The 21,158-nt window shown below is 45.2% G+C and overlaps 1 protein-coding gene across 8 annotated transcripts in view; it reads right to left on the bottom strand.

Annotated features, from left to right (window-relative positions):
• Positions 1-13,569, bottom strand: part of mbnl2 (muscleblind-like splicing regulator 2) — a 48,917-nt gene extending 35,348 nt beyond the window's left edge. For 7 of the 8 annotated variants that reach the window (XM_053416891.1, XM_053416887.1, XM_053416884.1 and 4 more), the window contains exons 1-2: positions 9,488-9,803; positions 2,955-3,843 (exon numbers count right to left, since the gene is read on the bottom strand). In XM_053416891.1, coding sequence (XP_053272866.1) covers positions 2,955-3,128 — 174 coding nt within the window. In that variant the 5' untranslated portion in view covers positions 3,129-3,843; positions 9,488-9,803. Of the gene's footprint in view, positions 1-2,954; positions 3,844-9,487; positions 9,804-13,500 lie in introns of those variants that run through there. The other variant, XM_053416885.1, reaches the window with a different exon arrangement.
• Between the last annotated feature and the right edge of the window lie 7,589 nt (positions 13,570-21,158).

The raw sequence follows: 21,158 nt of genomic DNA, 5'->3' as shown, positions 1-21,158 counted from the left end.
CAAGCGACGACAGCTGTAGCCTCACCTGAGTCGACCTGCTGCATTGTGTTTCAAACTAATAACACCTTTTAAAAGCTGTGTTGCAGAAGATGAGTGCGAAGAGTTGGCCAGTCAGGAACACCTCTTATTTGCATAATCTCATCTGAAAGATCTTGTTTAAAGATGCAGCACAAACACTTGGTTAATCATTGGCCAAAAATCCAACCGATCATGTGGTTCCACTTGGTTGCAAACGTTCAAAATAAAGCTGAGTTTCACAGTCTGCGGTGGTCTGCAAACTAGAGATTTAGCTAAATGAGTTCAATAAGAACCCCCCTGTCGTCCAACTCAGTATGAAAACAACCACAGGAGTTAAATTTAACACTGATCTGGTGCAATAACAGAGTTTCACCTCTACTCCGCAATAACTTTCACATGTTTACCCAAGGAACCTGGGTCACGCCTGGCAGCGCACACACCCCTGGCATGACAGCCTCATCAGACGAGGAGACCCAGGGAGATGATCCAGGCGTAATTGGGTGGAACTGGGCCTGCTGTGGTGCGAAACACATTTCCTAATGCGTAATAAAGCATCCATTCTCTTAGCTATCACGAGGAGAGTCTTTGTGAGGGAGAGGAGGCGAGTCGGAGTTTAAAAAAGTACAGAGAATCCTGTATTCCCGTTCTGTTGCCGGCCTGCGGGTAGGGGGAGGGAGAGAGGCTGCAGATAGAGATCTGTCCGTGCGTTTAACAAATTAGCCGACTGACTTACACAGCGACAGCAGACAACAGACACTATCAGGAGTAACCTTTGTACGCCACACAAAAGGTCACATGCACAAAACCCAGTAGGTGTGTTTTGGGGGATGCAGTTCTGTAATACAGAAGAAGAAGAAGAACAAAGGGATATCATCAATTTATCTAAATCCTTACTCCCTACAGTCCTGGCTAGTGTTGCACTGTTTCCTCCAATTGCAACACCCTGTCGTAAAAAAGGTTGATTACCCTATTTCACTTGTACAAACTGTGATTTATTAAGTGCCATGTTTCCAATGAGCTGGTTTGAGTCCACTCTTTGCAAGTGCTCTCGCTGATATAAACATAAAAACATCATGATCGCAAATATGAGTCCAGCGAGTGTGATTTATTTTGCGGCAAGCAAACTTCGGATTTTGACAAAGAAACTAGAGCCATAAGCAATTTATCATAAATGTCTTATTTAATTTAATAAGATTATAATTGTTTTTTTCTTGCATTTCAATTAGAAGAGGGAATAAAATCATTTATTCGGAGCTCAACATACTCTTTTGTTAAATTGAAGAAATCATATAAACTATATAAAATGCATTGATAAACTATGATCGTGATTTAATTATTTAAAAAATTGTAATTATAAATCTACAAATCTCAAAACATTTAACAGCACATTAGCTACTACTAATTTAATTAGCATGAAAGTAGTAAACATGAACCAACTTAACTGTAAGTCTGGTTCTTCCTGGTGATGGTGGAGGTCGCATTTTGTAGTTTACTACTGGTCAGAATTTAAAATTTAAATTTACTATAATGATTAACCATAATTGCTGTGGTTCTGTTTAGGGAGGAGCTGGGAATGTCAACTCAACCAGTAACCATGAGTTAAGTCAATAAGCTGCTACTGTAACACCCTAACTTGTTTTTATAGCAACAAATAAATAATAGAGGACGTGCAACTTGTAATGCGGAGGGCTTTTACACAGTCTGGAAAGCTTGCCGTGTCTGTGGGGAGGGACTGGGTCACAACTCGATGACGTCCACCTGCAGCCCCCACCTTTCACGCTCTAAATATAACAAAACGCTCTGCATCAGAATTAAGAAGAGTGAATGAAGCCTGTCTTTTGTCACAACCTTGAAATACACTTTAAACAAACTGCACTGCTGTATACGTTCACAGCAGCTACAGTGTAGACTTAAAAAAGACAAACTCCTCACAGTTACCGTGTTCTGCTCCAGTTTCTTTGGCTATTTATCATTGTCACTGTCGCCTTTTTTCTTTTTTCTTGTTTTCTTTTCCGCGCTCAGCTTGGAAAATAATAGGTCGCTCTTGGATGCAGTCGTCTCATTGGCAGCATATGGGGACTGGTGTGAAGTGACCTTGTTGTAATTTGGAAGGCTTTCAAAAGTGTTAAACTAATTTAACATTTTTTACCGCCATGAAAAAAGCAAAATTGTGAGAGCGAGAGTATCGAACATACCAACCGAAAAGCGATGTTAAGACGCGTCAACAGTTAAACCAGTTTCCTGTATGAAAGAAATAAGTACTTTACCATAGACTCAAGGACTTGCGTACAAAATTATAAAAATTTTATACATTTCAAACTGATATTCTGCTCTGAAGTTGAAATAAGTTCATAATAACCACATCTTTAGGAAGTGATGTCTGTGGGAAACCTAACATTACAAAAACAAGCTCTGGCTGCTGATGCTGTTTGGTCGCTTGTGTTTGTGACAGCTGACGTGCACCCAGGAATAGAAGCCCTGGAACGACCTGAGGCGATCAGATGTTCCCCCGCAAGTAAAGATGAGGGACAAGTGGCGGTAACATAAGAAGAACTTACCGTTCGGAAAAAAAACAGACGCACATGCACCCACACACGCACACACACACAAATGCAGTGCCAGGGAACATGTCAACAGACCTCGGTGGCCTTCAGCTTCATAGGTCAGACTGCAGCACAGCACCAGTGACCTGACACACACAGGTTAATTTGAGGAGATAACCTACACCCGGCAACCATTAGGACCCACATAGCTGTAGCATTTTACATACGCTGCTATATCTGTGCTGCAGAGATGTAATCCAATTATTCACATTCGTTTTATATCCCCTGACAAGTCGATGGGGTTATGACGATGTCTGGTGTGTTACCGGCAACCTGACAGCAAATAAACCGCGTGAAAAGGTGTGCATGTGTGTGTGTTTAAAAGCTCCTTACCTTTAACGAATCAAAACAGGCGATCACCCTCCCATTCTCCACCTGGCAGCTCTTGGGCGGGTGGGCGAATTTGCACTCCTCATCGCTGCGTGAACACGTCCCTCTCTGAAACTGCCGGCACACTTCCAGGGTCAGCCATTTTGTGTCCCGTATCGACGCAATGTTCAGAGCCATGTCAGCGGCGCTGGTGGTGGAGCCGGGGTGGAGCAGAGTTATCCTCGGAGGAGGAGGTGGCTTCGGCGCTCCAATTAAAAAATAAATAAAACAAACAGCAACTAAAAAACTACTTGAACATGTAGCTATAAATGATCTGCTGCAGGTCAGTGGATGAAGTGTGTCCTTGTGGACAGGACAGTGGAGGTAATGGACTGACAAAGTCTCTGCGAGCGGAGCATGGGACTTCGCCGCTATTGTAGAGTCTGTCAGTCAAACAGCTAATTGTTCATCAATCAGTAAGTCTCAAGTGCGGACCTCTGACAAGACAGAGGGGGCATGCTCGGAGACAATCTCTGCTGGCTGTACCGATGTCCCCAAAATGTCGTTCCTATGACTGATGATATCTGTGCAAGGGTGGATGTTAGGGAGCAAAAGTGGGGCTATTTTGAGGTGCGATGGCACAGTTTGGAACAACACACAGTTTGCGGCGTTCTATTGTTTAAAAGCCTTCAGTACCTACTCTCTCTGAGTTTTGGCACCTTGGCACCGCAGCTCCTCCTTGTCACCTCGGGTGGGTAGGACAGGTAAGGACAACCCAAAGGGGTCCGGGGGTGTTAATGGGGCTGAGCTAAATCCTGTTTCGACTGCAGGAGGAGAAATCTGAAGCCCGTCAGAAACACCCAGGGTTCTTGAAGTAGGGAAGTTGTCTCACAAGGCACTTTCTGTCAGTGATCTGAAACAGAGACACAAAAAGAGAGAAGAGAAACAAACAGATTGACGTTACTTTCAGACTGAGAGAACCACTTGCTAAATATCAGCAGGAGGCACCAGTTGTGATGTGTAGGAGTGTCACTCTGAGTTTGGGTGCATCCTACCCCAGAGCGGTGCTTGTTCTAGAGGGTACAGGGGAGATGAACCAGAAAACAAGGCAGTTGTGAGGTTATCTAGAAGCCGTTTGAGTTTTAAATCCCCCAGTCACAGCTGTGTCCCATTACACGGGGTGACCACTGGCCCTCGGAGATATTGCACACAAAGCTGTGAATGGCAAAAGCCTCTGTGCTATGAGACAGCAGACAAGAGCATCAACTCAGAGCAGAGATAGAGAAAAAAGCCCCAGAGTGCAACCCGCCCTGTAGAGCCATGCACCGGGGGACGGCGCAGCCAATAGAAAACAGCGTAGCGCAGCACTATTCTGGGCGGGCGTCCAGCTGCCAGAGAGGAACCGAGACAGATGCATATGCAAGTGCCAGACGCGATTATGACACTGCCTAGTGTCCTGCAATATTCACTGGTCCCCCACCATCCACATTAGACGCCGGCTCATTGACGGTGGCCTGTCAATTTACATTCACGGGGGGGGGGGGGGGGGGGGAATGTGTGTCCTGTCCTTTGAAGTGAACTGACCCCTGTGTTTGGTTGTTAGGGAGAGAGGAGGGGACAGTTGGCGGAGTAACAATCTGAGGAAGTGACCTTTCGTTCGAGCGTCTGAAATCCAATACCAGGCTACTGCGTAGGGAGCTCCTTTTTGGGCACATCTGGAAATATTTTTTTTGAGGAGGGGGTGATTGAAGACACCAGACTGGGGGAGGAGGAGAAGGGTTGTTAAAAACCCACAGCGCGGGTTAAAAGAGTCTCCTTTACCATTTTGATAAGGTCATAGACATATCAATGGAAAACACCAAGAAAATGTTTAATACCGTGGGAACAATATCTTGAACAACCTCTGAAGTCATATGACAAGCTTCACTTGGTGTTAGTGAGGTGGAGACTTGTATCCGAAACATCCAAGCTACTGTTAAGGGAAGAAGGAATCCTTTTTACAAACTCCCAGCTCAGGCAGAGGAACTTACACAGTTGACATGAGGGGGAGCAGGCGTTCAGGCTGCTTTAGATTTAGATCAGATTTATGTCCAGCACAGTAATTTTGCTCTGACCTAAACAACATCCTTCTATTTGGTCTAATTAGTTGAACGTGGACTCTTTAATTGGAGAGAGCTGCATTCTCTCTGTAGTTCTGTCTAAGGGAGAAACTCAAAAGCGGCCTAAGAATAAGACCATAACTCCAAAAATCCTCGAGATTAGGCCTATTTTTTGGGGGCTTTGCTGACAAATAAACTTTTCCTGAGGCACAACTGCTTGAAACCTATAAATCCTGTCCATTGTCTAGCTAATCATAATGTCCCACTTTTAAGCTGATCATGTGAAATGAGATGAGACGCTTCCTCGCCCCGATCGCACCGACTCCCGGGCTCCACTCTCCAAAGCAAGGATTTAATTTCACACAGCCTCCCCGGGGAGAGAGCCAATCGCTGCGGAAGAGACAGTCAGGTAGGAATCATCTCAGATCTGACCTTTCACAATTAATCCCGTCTTATTTTTAGAAGCCACAAGAAGTGTGCTATCGAGCTAACCTACTTTGTCAGAACGCGTGAAGGGGACGATGGCGCCGCTTCTCTGTGAAATGACTTGGCCTCAGTCTGTCACTTTTGTTTTTTGTGGAGATCGCGGAGGTAGTGAAGGCTTTAACAACATCGAGTAGGCCCACAGTGTGGATAGAGGTCGGTTGAGGTCGTCTGAGAGCTCACAGGCAACATTCAAACACTGCTCGACATGAAAGATATTCTAAACAAATGGAGAGGACTGAAGATCAAGAGGACCCTCATGTGGGTGAGGGTATGATGACAATCGTAGAGAAACACAACCGCATGTCTGTTCCTGTACGTTTGTGCAAAATGCCGATTTCACCGCTGCCCAAACAACATGTTTTCTCACGCGGACGCTGAGACGACACAAGAAACAACATCGAAACTAGGTCCCAAATCAATTCTTCCATAAGCTGCTTAGAAAATGAATCAATCACAATTTTTTTATCTTCACTTCAATCATTCAGTCAACCAAGCCCAACCAATAAGCCTGAAGGAGATGGATGTGTAGAAGTGAAACAGGCGCTGTCATAGCATGTGTGTCTACTGGTCGCCTCGAGAAACACAACACAGCTCCTGCTGGAGAGCAAATTGCCATCCTGAGGGGGAACCTGTTACCTTTGTCATAAACAACATCCCATTTTAAGAAGATGAGAAACTTATCACACACAGTGCAAGGAAACTGCTTTGGGAAAACACCACCTGAGGTCAGAGGCAGCACTGGTTTAGTCTGGTAACCATGCGTCCTTGGACGGCGTGCTTCTGGCCGGGGTTTTGTTCAGCTTCTCCTACACGCAACCTGGCTTTGTTTACACTGAGCTTAGTAGTCGCGCTCCGAGCAATAATGCTACTGGTATGAAGGGAGAGGAAGACAGATGGTTGGCAGGTAGGACGGGAGCATACAGCACCCTGTTTTCACCTCTCTGAGATTAGCCCGCCTGTGCACCCCCACACCTGAACCACGCTCTGTTTCTGCACATTCAGTTCTGCCAGGATCAGCATATAGAAAATTAAATCATATATAAATTCACTAGATCCAAATTTGTATTTGGATCCGCACCAAATTGAATTAATATGCTTGTTTTATTTTCATCAAGATCAATTAATAATTTTTTCTGAGAAATCAAAGAAAGTTTGGAAAAATACATTTAAAAAAAAAGGTATTGCATCTGCACCCTGAACCAGATCCATACCAACGTTGAATGGGTTCTTCCCTGACCCATAATGCATCCCTCCAGCAGTTTTTCCCTCCAGTATTTTTGGTGTAAACCCGCTGTAACTAGCAAATAAACAAACAAAGACAAATACACCCTCCTTGGTGGATGAAGTAAACCCTAAAAAGCCACATTCTGCACATCAGTGTGTATATCCTGTTTATCCTAAATACCTAAGGTCCAGCAGGAAGGCTGTGTCCCCTCTGTGTCCCTCAGTGCAAACAGTGGACAGACAGTGTGACCTGCTAAAGCAGGGCAGAGATGTGAAGAAAAGCACCACAGCACTAGACTTTATGGATTACTGACGCTTACTAGGGCCAGCTGGCAGGGGCATTATCTTGGTCAGTCTGCTTAATTGAATGAGAGTCAGAGAGACCGGGGCGTCTCGAGTGAAAGTCGTTTGCGTGACCTCTGAATACCACGTATGTAACCCATTAGTCTGGTATCTGTGCGCTCTGGCCGTGCAGCGTGCTTTATCTCTGCTACTTATATTTGCTCAGCAGCGATGATAAGCTACCTGGTTTCCATTGGTCGTAAAGCCCTGCGACAACGTTTACTGTGGCATCGGCCAGGTGTTGCCAGCAAAAACAAAAAGTAGAAACACAAAAGAGTGTGACGGACAAGCGCACGAGCAGGGTACCTGAGTGGCTGCATTTCCATTTATTACCATTTTATGCTGGCGAACCACAGTCGTGTGGTCATTTGCATCGCCAAGAGGGACAAGAGGTCAACGTTTTTTTTTTCAAAGCTGCAGAGAGAGGGCCTCATTGTAGAAGGGAAATAGGAAAATGTTCCGTCTCCAGTGAGTAATGGAAAATAAGTGCGCCTTATAGTGCAGGTCTGATCAAAATTCCCTCCATCCCTCCCGAATATAACCGGGCCTGCGAAATGTTTTCATTTGCATCTTCCTTAGAGGATCAGAGCAGGGCTATACCCGCGGCCTAATTCGTATTTAATACTATGGATGCTGCGATGCTTATGAAATTGTCTTTGGCATAAGCTATGGCTCCTCAAGTCCAATATTATCAAGTACTATTAGCGATAAGGACGGTTGAGTGAGCTCAGCAGAGTCTATACCAGGACTAAGCTAGGAGGCAACACGAGGAGCATTTCACAGAGTCAGCAGATAGGTGTGTCACATATCATAATAGCCTTAACTAAACCACAGTGACCCAAATGGCGCTGCTCATGATATGGGCCCTGGCTTTCCTATCCTGATCACTGCCCCACAGAGAGTCTGGGTTTGTGTGATTGAAATCTGCCCCTCCACTCAGTAAATGGACTTGTTTTCCTGTTTAATGTTCATGTTGATTCCCTGTTTAGCCACAGGAATCAGGCAAGTCATCAGCTAATTACAGTCGAGTTGGCAGCCAGAGGTGAACAATGCTGTTAAGATAATCATCATGTTTACGAAGTTAAAGTTGTAGAAGCGCTATAGGTACAGTGGGGTTAAGTTCCACTGACCCTTCGTGCTCTGTACACCCTAAATGAAGAAAACACTAGATATTAAAGCTGTTGTACATTGAAATATAAAGCGAAAATCTTAAGCCTTCAAATTGCAGCACTTGAAAACATCAGAGCCGAATGATTCAGCAATTTCACCCTCGTGTCACAGAGCAATCAGACCCCCTCTTTTTATTCAGAAGACGTCTGGAAAAAAACAACTACTAACCACTAAGTCCTTTTAATTCCATCTCCAAGTTCAGGGAGTCAATTTCGGAGAAGGGGACATAAGGCTGACGGAGTCCTGCGGTATGGTCTGGGACGTATCTCATTCTTTTCCCTCAACAGGAAGGGCTGAACTGATGTTCCATTTTAGAAAACACCCACTTCCCCCTTGATCCGCGGCCAGACGTATGACACCACCCTGGCCTTATCCATGCAGGCGTTGATGTCCACTGCTGGAGCGCACCAGGCCAAGCATCTAGCACAAGGCTAAATCTGGACGGACGACAGAAAGCTGGGGACACGTCAACCATGCCCCATCTAAATCGAAAGGTTAATTATGAAGCAGGCCTTATTAGAACTGTGAAGTTCCAGCTTATTCAGGCCGTCGGCTATTTGCGTCCACATGCATAAAGAGTGCTGAAACAGGCCTGCAGCTCCGTACGGTACAAACAACCTTTGCCTGTAGCTAGGCCTCGTTATTCGGAAAGATTTGCACGCCGAGAGTTACGAGGAGAAACTTTGTGGAAACCACAGACAGCGAGCGGTGAGGGAGCAGATGCCACACAACACAACTAGTTTTTCCCTCTAGAGAGTTAAAAGCATGTTGCCCATGTAGCCCACACACAAAAAAAAACATCTCCTGACATTTGCACTGAGGAAAGGAGCAAGTCAGCTGCTGCGAAATTGCCTCTCTCTCTCTCTCTCTCTCTCTCTCTCTCTCTCTGAGGAGTCGTAAGAGAAAGTCCATTACAGGGCTGGAAACTGCAATGAGGAGAGTTACTGCGTGGCTGCAGGCTCCCGTCGCTCCTTCGCGTTTATCGCACTCGTGTCTCTATTTTCCTCCCTTTTTCCGTCCTGTCTTTTTCCAGCCTCACACTTTTTTCTCTCACACATAAAACCTTCCCTCTGTCTGTCTCCCCCCCCCCCCTCTCCTTCCCTCCCTCCCTCCATCCCCACCCAGACTGGTATGCAGCACACTGCAGCAAAAAAAAAAAGTCCAGCAATAAAAAAAAAATGTTTAAAGAAGGAAAGAAAAGGATAACGCCAACCCGATATGACGCTTGTCTCCCACCTCATTTCACAGGGTCCCGCAGCTCTGCCTCTGTCCCAAGCGTGGAAGGCACCTGGTGCTTCGGGTGACACTGAGCCACGATACAGCTTTCCCCTTCAGCCTCAGTGACTGGAGTTAATGACCATGTGAAGTGTTGTCATTCCTCGCGAGCTGCCGAGTGCTGCAGCCGGAGGTCCATGCCTAGACAGGGGTTTTCTCTCTGTAGCTCTCTCTCTCTCTCTCTCTCTCTCTCTCTCTCTCTCACACACAGCCACGGAGCATGCGAGCGAGGCAGGAAGCAGAAGAGTGTCTACTCCAACTATCTGGCTAAAACACTTCCAGCCGAACCCCCTCCTCTACACCCCGAGAGCCAGCCCCTTCCTGCCCACCAGCTCGTGGCGAGGCCCTGCCCCCCTGAACAGCTCCGACCAATGGAGGGGCCGCCCCTTTGAATCACTGCTCTCTATTGGTGCGGAGCAGCCATAAGTGAAGGGGTGAAAACTGCACTTACAGTAACAACTGAATGCAGGGCTTAAGAGGTATTTCCCCAGGTTCACCCCCGTGTGAAACTAGCAATCGCATTATTGTCAATTCTTCTCCTGGAGATTATATTCTAATGGAAATCAGCAGTGGAACACAAGGATACAAGAGCCACGAGTACAGTATTTGCAGTGAATAATAATCAAAGAGTTGCTGGCGCTGCTGCATAGTGATCAGTCCTGTCCTTGTCTCTGTTCCATCATCACATGCAACACCATCCCCCCCAGGAAACAGGAGAACCACACCTCCTCCCCCTCCCTGACTCTCCTCTACCTCTACTCAGCATCCGTCCTCTAAACTCATCAACCTCATCTTCCAGACACCCTTCTCCTCCCCCTCTCTCGCTGGCATCTCCTGTCTTCTCCTGACACCTTCCGGGTATTTTGTCCCCTATTTTGTATAAATCACACAGTAATGACCATTTATGTTATTGCATCATATGTTTGGGTGGGGGGGGGGATTAGTTGTGGCTGGGATTTGTAGGTCTTGCTCTGTCTCGTCCTACCCCCTCGTCCTATTCCTCTCTCCCTGCCACCCCAGCTGATGACACGCTGGCTGGCTGGCATTATTATGAGCCACGAAACCGGAGCATCGCAGAACTGATGAGTCAGAGGTCCAGCTTCATGACTTTTCGATCCAGATTCAATAGAACAGCTGTAGCGTCTGTCTCTCGCTCTGTCTCGCTTGTCTCTGTCTCTCTCTCTCATACAAAGGCTGTGGATGACGTGGCAGCCTGGGCGTTTCGTTGACATCGGTGAGGCTAAACATGAATTACAGCTCCGAGACAAACAAACCTATTTACTGCCTGTTTAGGCTTTGGTAGCTGTAAACATAATCGGACGCTCCACGTGCAATAGATTTGTCAAATGTTTTTTTTAGGGGAGATGGGGGTTGGGGAGGGGATTCATTTCACAAACATGAAAAATTGTCTACCTCAGCAAATAACCCTGAATATTGACGTTATCTAAGCCACCGGGGCACCTGTAGGGAAATAACAGAGGCAAACACTCTGCAGGGAGGTGGGGGGGATCGCAGGGGGAGAGTGTCAATTTACGCTTCCGGTGAAAAGCACTTTATCATGTCCACGGACGCAAGAGATTGAAGGAGGAGGAATTCTCCAAGACAGAGACAACCAGACATGACTGCAAGATGAAACTTGACTGGTCCGATCGCAAAACACCAAACCAACATCTTATCGTTCATCTAAAACAGCTGCACCAGTCAGTTTGAACCATCACGGCTCCTGCACGGCACTGGCTGAAACCCACTCCTCAATAACCACGTTACTGAATAACTGTCAATAACTGCCTGCAAAACGGGCTCTGCTTGTAGCTAATTTCCACCAGCGGACCTTAGATAGCCGGCCTCCTAAATAGATTTATCCGACAGGAAAACAAACAAAAGCCTGGCAAACAAGCTGAGCCACTTCCTCCCCACATGGTATCCCCTCCCCACTTATTATCCCTGTCCTGTTTGACCCCGAACGGCCTGGCTCACTCACAAACAGCAGCCAGATTCAGGATTTTTTTGTGGCACCAGAGCGGCTTCAATTCCAAAAAAACAACAGCTAATTACAGCAAATGAAGCCTGGCAGGGTTGAAACGGTGTTTGAAACGGCTTCCTAGCACCGAATACTGTGTGCATGTTGTGTTAGTACAACCGGATAGTAAGAGAGAGTGAGAGAGTGAGAGAGTGACAGAGTGAGAGAGAAAGGCAGTGCTCAGAAATAGGGCAGCGAAGACAGATCAATGAAAAGGCAACTGTCTTTTTTTTTCTTCTATTATTAGCCATAATCAAATATCACGCAGCGGGGGGGATGTGTTTGCAAGTCCTCACCTTTGTAACTCAGTCTGATAAGACTGTCACACTGCGAGCACATGACGACTGAGAATAAACAACTGCCGAGTGAGTCGTCGACAAGTGGTCAACCGGTGCGTTATAGACCAAGTTCAAGGCTGTGCATTGAGAAAGATGAGATATTCAACCAGGTAACACTGGATTCACTACATTATTATTAATAAAGGCTTAAGATCAAATCTTGTCTATTTTCTGTTGGACAATCTGATTCTAATTTGCCCCTTAATCACATTAAAATCTATCTTTTTATACTTCTGATTAAAAAAAGCCCATTTACTAACAACCATAGTGCACTGTGGAATGCTCTCTCTCACTTTATTGCACCGTTGCCATTATAACATTAATGACGACATAATATTCCAGATAAATGGAGCCAAGTTGTAGAAAACAATAAATGCAACAGTCATGAGGTGAACGTCCGTGGCTATTTGAGGAAGAGGAAACTGGCGTGTTCACCTGGGTGTCGTGTTTTACATCACTTCCCGATCTGAGCTGGAACCAATTAAAACCCGTTTTTTTTCTACCGCAGAGTCACTTGACCTGGGATTGAATGCAGATTGCATCCATTCCCACTGCTGACTAAATCCAGATGTTAGTAGGTGTTGTTGGACAAGTGGAAAATGCCCTTTTTTTACTCATGTCTGACTTGAAGCCTGCTGCTTGCCTCAGTGCTGACACCATCCTGCTCTGAGACGTCACTTTGCAGGTACAGGAGGACAAATGACTGTACATGACCCAGCAGTTAGCCTGATCCGAACGTATTAACCTTGCGTGGGTGTAAAGGCGACGGATCATCCAACCTGCAAATGGATGAAAAATGGACCTCGGCGTAAATCTCATTAAAGTTGCTTATGATTTTCTTGTGCATAACAAGGATGCGGAGCGAGGACTGCTGTGCATGTCAATGCTTAAAGGGATAGTCCACCCAAAAGATGAAAACTCACTGATTATCTACTCACCAGTTTCCCGATGGAGGGGCGGGTGTTAAAGTCCATGACACATCATTGGAAGCTCAGGGGTAAACAGTGTTGCAGCCAGTTGACATTTTGGCTCAAATCATGGTGTACCTGACCTTGTTTGAGTCGAATTTGAATGTCGGGGCTGACAGACACTTGGATGACACCATGTTTATAACATTTGAACAATCGATCCCAAGTTAGTTCAACTGTATTGGATTTGGCTGCATCGCTGTTTACCCCTAAAACTCCACAAGTGTTTTGTTGACTCCAACACTTCACCCCCCCACATCCCCCATCAGCACAGTGGTGAATGAATAATCAATATTTGGGGTGAACTATCCCCTGAATAGTGTAGATCGTCTATAATGAAGTGGGACTAACGGGATCGAGCCCCTGTTGACAGATGTTCTGAGCTTCTTCAGTGACAGCGAACAGGAACAGGAACCCACGCACACTGGTGTGATCTGTGATTTGTGGCGGAGCAGCTCTCACTTGTTTGCACGGAGCCGTGTGGGCACAGTGGGTGAGTGGGAGCTAGCTTAGCAGAACCAAGCCCCTCTCCAGAGAACCACCACCACCGCTATTATAACAACAACAACAACAACAACAACATCACCCGCGTGTTGATGTGTGATGGAGACCCGGTGCTAGCCGCTACGCTAACTACCTGCAGCCTACCTGACGATGGACCCGTCACGTCCAGCTGCTCCTCGGCCGCCGCCGCCGCTCCGCTGCTCGGGGGCGCTGCGTCGCTGGGAGCCCACGGGGGTTCAAGGGGGTTAACGGGGCGGAAGGAGACGCACCTCGGCCTGGGGGACCCCTTCGCTGGTCTTCTCTCCGGCAGACAACTTTTCTCGGTGTCCTCCTCCGGAGCGCTGCGGTGGAAGCTATCTCTGGCTAGCGCGCTAACTACTTTTTAGGCGAAGGGAGGAAGCAACAAGCGATTTTGACAGTTCGAGGAAATGTTGAGTGAGCGTCGCCGAGGGGTCAGTGCTCGTGTTTAAATGTTAATAACGCCTCTATTAATTATTTATGAAGCTATTATCAACTGCAGATAGAAGACATGGGATGTTTGGGTGGAATAGATGTGTGTATTTAGTTATTTTAACCCTGGGAAACGTGCTTCTGTTGGATAAACAACACGCGTTCCTCCCCACAGTAGATGTGGTACAGTCCAGAGGAGGCACGGGTAAAGGGAGGGGGGGTGATTCTTGTTGCCTAGGAAACAACAGTGAATCTCCCTGGGGGTGTGTGTGTGGGGGGGGGGGGGGGGGGGTGACCACTGATTTATGTCGGAAAACAATAAAGACTGTTAATCTAGTTATAACACTGACACGACCACAGGAAGGTCAGGGCTTAGATATTACAAAATATAAAGATTACATTTATGAATCTTTATAATAATAATAATAATCGTGATAATAATAAGCAATTATATAAGGAAGTGATCTACAAAATACAGAAAAAAAAGCATCATCCCAGTTTATTAAATAAGGCGTAAAAGGTCTTTACTGTAGTGTTGAGAAATAGCGGGACGACCTGGTGATGGAAAGTAAACAAGGTATGATTAGAATGTGCACATTTCTGAAACAGGAACTGTGCACGGATGCTGCACCTATAATTGGCCCCCTAGTAGGGCCCCTGCTTTAGAAAAATCCTATGTCCACCACTGCATTTACGCTTTAGGGAAAGTAGCCTTAAAGGGTGAAGCAACAAAAAGAAGAATGGAAGTGATGGAGAATTATTATTTGATTAAACTTATTGATATTTTATTTTAATCTGTATTGGTGTTTCACATCAAAAGCATAAGGGACACAAATGTATTTTTTCAGTTCCTGTTTTGTCTCATCCTCACCACTTGGTGCTTTTCATAGGACCACGTGCACCATCTCCAGCACTTTGCACAGTTACCAGCTTGCCCACACACAGGGAGCCGCTGTCAGCAAGGAGCGCGGCGCGTCAACAAGGAGCAAGGCACAAATATCCGCGGAATGAGCAGAGAGGCACAAATTTAGCCCCACTGACGGCTGCCCACGCCATGTGCCGCCTATTGAGCGGCTGAACAATGAACATAGCCACCGCGGCCCGGGCCAAGGCCCACCTCGCTGGAATGCTATACTGGGGATGAAGGCATCACACTCAGTGAGGACACAGGCCTTCAGCAGGGTCAGGGATGAAGACGTTATCAGGTCGGCGTGATAACATTCCGTCAATCACCAAACGAATGAGCTCGGTTCCCTATTTATCAAGGTGCAATTCAGAAAGGGATGAACCTGGTGTCAGGCAAGGTGCTGACGTGCAGTGTGTGTTGAATCACCTCCTGTCAGACTCAGTCACAACATGGTTCATCTTCTTGCATTTGACACCAATCATACATAGAATTTCCAAAATCGTGAAAAGCTTTTATTTCCCCCCCTCCCAAAAATACAGCTACAACCGGGCGCCTCCACACGTTATTTCCAGCGTTTACAAACTGAAAACCATCAGAGCCATTAGTCATTCTCCTCTTTTTCCATGTGGAATACAAGTCCTCCGAATATAGCTAGTGGAAAAAATGAAGTACAACACAACCAAGGCAGCGCTACGGAGAAAAACAGTGTTTTTAAGATGTAAGTGATTATGAAAAACTGCTCACATAGGTCAGGCTCATCCCCCCCGAGGCGTAATGTATTGATCCCAATGCAGAGGAGGTATTTGTAAAAAAAATAAAAACGCTGCTGCCGGCGTGCTTCTCAAAAAGGTCCCTGCACGCCCACACACTTGAAAAAGTACAAGCACACACTGGGCTCGCATGCACACAGAAAAAAAACACACAAATACATAGAGTGCAAGCTGCAGAAATAACCGGTAAATAAGATGTTTTGTTTATTTCACTGAGGCAGAAGGAGGATACTTCACTGCGATATTTTCTGATAAACATGTCATCTTAAAAACACTGTTTTTGCAGATTACTTTTTTGTCGGTATAAGATTTATATTATTCCATATGAATGCCTCTTATTGGGAAATTCACCCCTCTCTCTCAATATTTCTCTCTATGTATATATCACATTTTGGATTCATTTTTACTGTTTACTATTGTGAAATTGCATCTATCTATCTATGCATACCACTTTTATATACATATATATTCTTATGCCTGTCTATAGACTTATAACTTACTTATAACAGTCCAGACAGATCCTCTCTTCTTCTGCAAAATCAACAGAACTGGATTCACAACAAGTCGATTTTCAGAGGAAACCCGTGAAACTGTGTCGTCTCGATGACAAACTGATTTATTCTTTAGTAGAAGCTGTTGTGTTGAGTCTGAACATCAGGCCCAACGCTCATTAAGACGGATGGGAGACATTCAAACAAGATATATTTCAGAAAAACACAAACACACACACACATGAGTGAAAAGAAAAAAGCCAAGCAGATGTCTGCGGGAGTGTTGTGCTCATTAATGGGTTTTGACTCCACATTTCCAGTCTGCCGAGTGGACTTTGGGATCAGATGTGGGGGCGTTCAGGCAGAAAAACAGCCGCAGTATTCACACACACACAAGAGCCACAGTTAGTTTCTCTCCGGCGCGGGGAGAGGAGATCAGGGCAGGACACAGTTTACGCCTGCTGACAGCAAACAGACACTCAAACACACCACACACACATATGCAGCAGGGCCCGGAGCTTTGACTCTGAGGGCCTTTCACACACACACACATACACACACACACGCACACACACCCACTGTGGGCAAAGCTCCAGCATCAAGGGCAGTATTGATCTTGGGAAACATTAAATGAGAACGCACCTGATTATGAAAGCTTTTAACCCAAATGCTCGATGCAGCACCGGTTTAATGGAAAGAGCTTTTACAGCTGATACAAAGCTCAGACAGGCTGGGAGGTGTGTGTGTGCAGTGTGTGTGTGTGTGTGTGTGCGTTTGTGTGTGTGTGTGTGTGTAACTGTACCAGTTAACAAAAGCCATCTCCGCCATTTGTCAAATATTATTCTGGGTTAATTGAATAAGGTTAGGATTATGGATTATGGTTATAGGCAAGGTGTGGTGAGGCAGGACATGAATGCAAGTCTATGTAATGACCTGTAACAATGTGTGTGTACGTGTGTGTGTGCATGCGTGTGTGTGTGTGCTATGACCACTTCCATCATGTCAATTTTATTGATTGTGGGGAGATCACCTGAGCGCTTTACTCCCACCGTGGCTCTGATGAGCATTTCACTAATCACCAACTAAGTAATGATGGATTGAAGAGGCCCCCGCCGTCATTAAACAAGCTGATCCCCACGTGCACCGTGAACCGTGCACCGTGCAACCGGGGGCCGACTCGTCCAAAGAGCTGAGAGGATCCATTTTTAGGGGGCAGACTCATTTGTCCACTGACAAAAGATTGGTTCTGCATCATCGTAAATCATCCGCTGCGGCAAATTTGCTCATATTGCTTCATCCATTCCACCGGGGTCCATTTGGGTGTAAGGGACGATACTGTATAATCCATATTGAATCTTACGCTAGTACCTGCAACTGACTTATTTACTTTGGTGCTTTAGTGATTAATAATGTATCTGATGTAAGAAGTTTTTTTTGGTGGGGGGGGGGGGGGCACAGTAGCTTCAGAAACTCTCCTCTTTTCATATTGTTGTTGGTTTGAGAGAAAAATGAAAGTACGTCTTTGGCACCAATGGACATTTTGAGACATATGATCATTGTTGGGTCTCCTCACTCTACTGGTGATCTGAAAACAGGTGAGACGTCATGATTGACAGGTGAGATTGACCCGTGATAGGTCGACTCCGTCCCAGGGAGGCCCCCCCCCCGAACCATCTGGTTGTGTTGTGACATTGCAAAACCGCTGCACCACCGCGCCGACCGGGCCACTTAGATCCATAAACCACACAGATGATAGATGCTCTGTTTGTGAAAGTGCATTACCAACAAATACAACGTGTAGATTTTTATTGGGAAACGTGCATTACTCAGTGTCTCTGAAATATGAGCTCCAGTTCTGGGTAAATAGATTCTTGCCCTAACAAGGACCCGAGTTAAAAGTGCTATTACTACTTATAATAGGATATTCATCTTTGTCGCTGGCTTTTTTTAAAGAGCTACCTCCCTAAATACTCAGGAGAAATTCAAGATATTTAAATAGATCCAATAACAAATAGTGACATTTCAGGAAAGAAAACACTGGAGATGACAATCTTGGGAAATGTCATGAGAAATGGCGTATTACCATGACAACCCAGCTGTTGTCAAGGTTGCAGTGGGAGCGGGGGTTGAGTGGAAACATCGTGGATGAAATAAATCTTCTCCTCTCTCTCTCTCTCTGCACGAGGCTTTATCCGCCGCTTAAAATGGAACCGACTCCTTTCCCCTTGAAACTGGACGCCACAGGAATCAATGCGGCGTCACCGGCGTTTTTTGCCCCAGTCCAAAGTGCCTCCAAATACAGTAGAGGAGCGTGTATTATTCATGAGGCCCCTGGGTTCACACAAGGCCAGCGGCTCGGTCCCGGACTCCTTAATGGCTGAACCGCCCTTCATCGCAGCCGAACCCGCCCTGTGATCCCAACTTGGCAGCCACTTAGCCCAAAGGATGGAGACTCCTCTGCAAGATTCAATAATGCATTAAGGATCACAGGGAAGTCAGCTAATTATGTTCTCACACACAAACACACACACAAACACACATGCACAGTGATTCTCCCGTGCACATCACTCATCAGCAGGGAGTGAACGTGGAAGTGGTAATGAAGCGTTTTGCATTCTGCTGCAGCCATGTTTGTGAATGAAAGATGGATGAAGTGTTTGGATTTAGCCTGTCATGACATGTGATTTGATGTGTGTGGGTGTGTGTGTGTGTGTGTGTGTGAGTGTGTCAAGGCAGGTCAAGGCCGGTGGATGTAACATAAAGTGTGTGTGTGTGTGTGAGTGTGTCAAGGCAGGTCAAGGCCGGTGGATGTAACATAAAGTGTGTGTGTGTGTGTGTGTTTCCCTCGGCGTTAGAAGATAATAATAACCTATCTCAAGGCGACCCATCAGCCTGAAATATTGATGCCTCTGCTGCAAGGCTGCCGGCTGCAGCTGCAGGTTACGAGGACACTTCCAGAGCTTCATGGAGGAGCAGGCAACCCCCCCCCCCGCCCCCAACCAGCAGAGAGACACTGACCTCCACCACCGAGCGTTTCAAAAGAAACATCAGGATCACAGCCCGTGTGTTTATTATTCATGCGTTTGTTGGTATTTCCAGAGTCCGGATCATATATCCCTTCAATAATCAAGTACTATTTTACTATTTTAGTAAAATGCACAATATAAACACAATATAAACACAATTTCTATCTATCTATCTATCTATCTATCTATCTATCTACATATCTATCTATTTATCTATCTATCTATCTATCTATCTATCTATCATGATTATTATTTTTTTAGTTGCAATTTAGATTGAAAATCATTAAACTGAGTTTGATTCTAAAACAAAACAAAACACTGATCCAGTGATTATGAGCTGAGAGGAGGAATAAACACACACACGCACTCACATCCTAACATTTACATCCTCTCTCTCTCTCTCTCTCTCTCTTCTCTCTGCACCCCCCCTCCGGCCCAGTGGCTCAAACTGGGGCCTAAACTTTCCCCGTGCAGCGCCACCTCCTCCCAGTGATCATGGATTCCTAAGTGGCCTCGCGAGCGTCCTCGTTCCGAGCCTCCTCCCGAGTGCGGCGATTATTATATTACTGTAACCATCTGTAACCATGGTGATTTATTTGCCGTGCCACTCGCTGTGGAAATGTATTTAAGGGATGAGCGAGTGGGCGGAGGAGCAGCAGGTTGTGCAGTCTGTGTGAGAGTGTTGGTGCACGAGCACAGTGCCAGGGGCTGAAACAATTAAACACACAACACACACACTGGTGTACTCACACATAGTACTTTGACCTCTGAGACATAAGCACAATATAATATCTATAAAATAAAATGACATCATAAAAAACACACCTGTCTCAGTGCTCAATATTCAATATGCTGTTAAACAGTAATATGATTCATATTTAACTGTTTAATGTGACGTAAAGGTTATTCAGCCAATTAGTAAAGCAGCTCTCTTCAAATCATTATTACAATATTAAGTATTAACTGTTAGATTGTAAACATTAAGGAAGATATTATACATAAAATGTGATGTTTAAATGTTTTCATGTTTGATTATCTGCCTTTAACCTGTTACACATCCTGATTGTCACTGTCACTCATTCCTGCTTGATGGTAAACTCCAATTAATGGGTAGACTGCACCATCTAGTGTCCATAGCTGGTAGAGTGATATGCGACTAAAAAAGTTTATTTTCCAGCCCCTGGCAAATTATAAAAACTACAAAATATTTATACAAATAAAATAGACAGTGAACTGAATTATTAGAGATAAAAAACTCATGACAAAACTAATTTTAAATACAATTGATTAGAAATAGAAATAATAATAAAATAAATGAAACATAGAAGAAAGTGCGAAACTCCGTCTCCTTGTGGCCATGGATAGTACTGCTGCCCACGAGAAAATCAGAGTCCATGTGATGATTCTCTTACTGTGATTTAAAATGATTAAAAGTGAAAACACCACTTAAATCAATTGACAATTAAATAATATATGATAAATAAAAAATACAAGTTGTAATTTGAAATAAAAATAATCATAAATATAAAAATAAGTCAAAAACAGAAATAAGTACTAATCATGTATTAATCTATTCGTCTTTCAGTCATCCCCCTGCATTAAAAAATATTCTATATTTGTTTCTTTCTTTTTGTAAATTCTTCATTTTGTACATTGATGTAGCTGATGGTGTTGTTGCTGAGTGCCGCCAGCAGGGGCCAGTGTTGCTCTGTGACAAAGCTGAACTTCACATTAAGCTGCTCTCCCTTTGTGAGCTGCTTTTTTTCTTCTTTTGTTCTTCTGACGAGTGGAAAAACCTGTTTGATGGAGACTTTATGGAGACACACATTATTAAAGGCTCACAGAGATTGTTCCTGACAGACTGTGCGTCGACTGTGAATCACAGCAGTGGAATAACTCCAGACACAAATGAGGGAAATTAGGAATTCAGTACTTGCATTAGTCATTTTGCAAAACACATTCTTGTTTATTGATGAAACCCAGTGAGTGTGAGGCTCTGCAGTGCAGGGAAACACCCTGAGCTCTGAGGTTTTTGAGATGAGGCTGCAGATAAAACCGGCCCAGAGCAGCTACAGGTGTCAAAACACACAAATCCCACATGGCTGTGATATAGGAAGGCACCGGTAATGGCACATATATCTGGCAAACGGGTTCAGAG

The sequence above is a fragment of the Pleuronectes platessa genome, chromosome 24, assembly GCF_947347685.1.
Source record: "Pleuronectes platessa chromosome 24, fPlePla1.1, whole genome shotgun sequence".
Taxonomy (NCBI): Eukaryota; Metazoa; Chordata; class Actinopteri; order Pleuronectiformes; family Pleuronectidae; genus Pleuronectes; species Pleuronectes platessa.
This window is presented reverse-complemented; position numbering and strand designations above follow the sequence as displayed.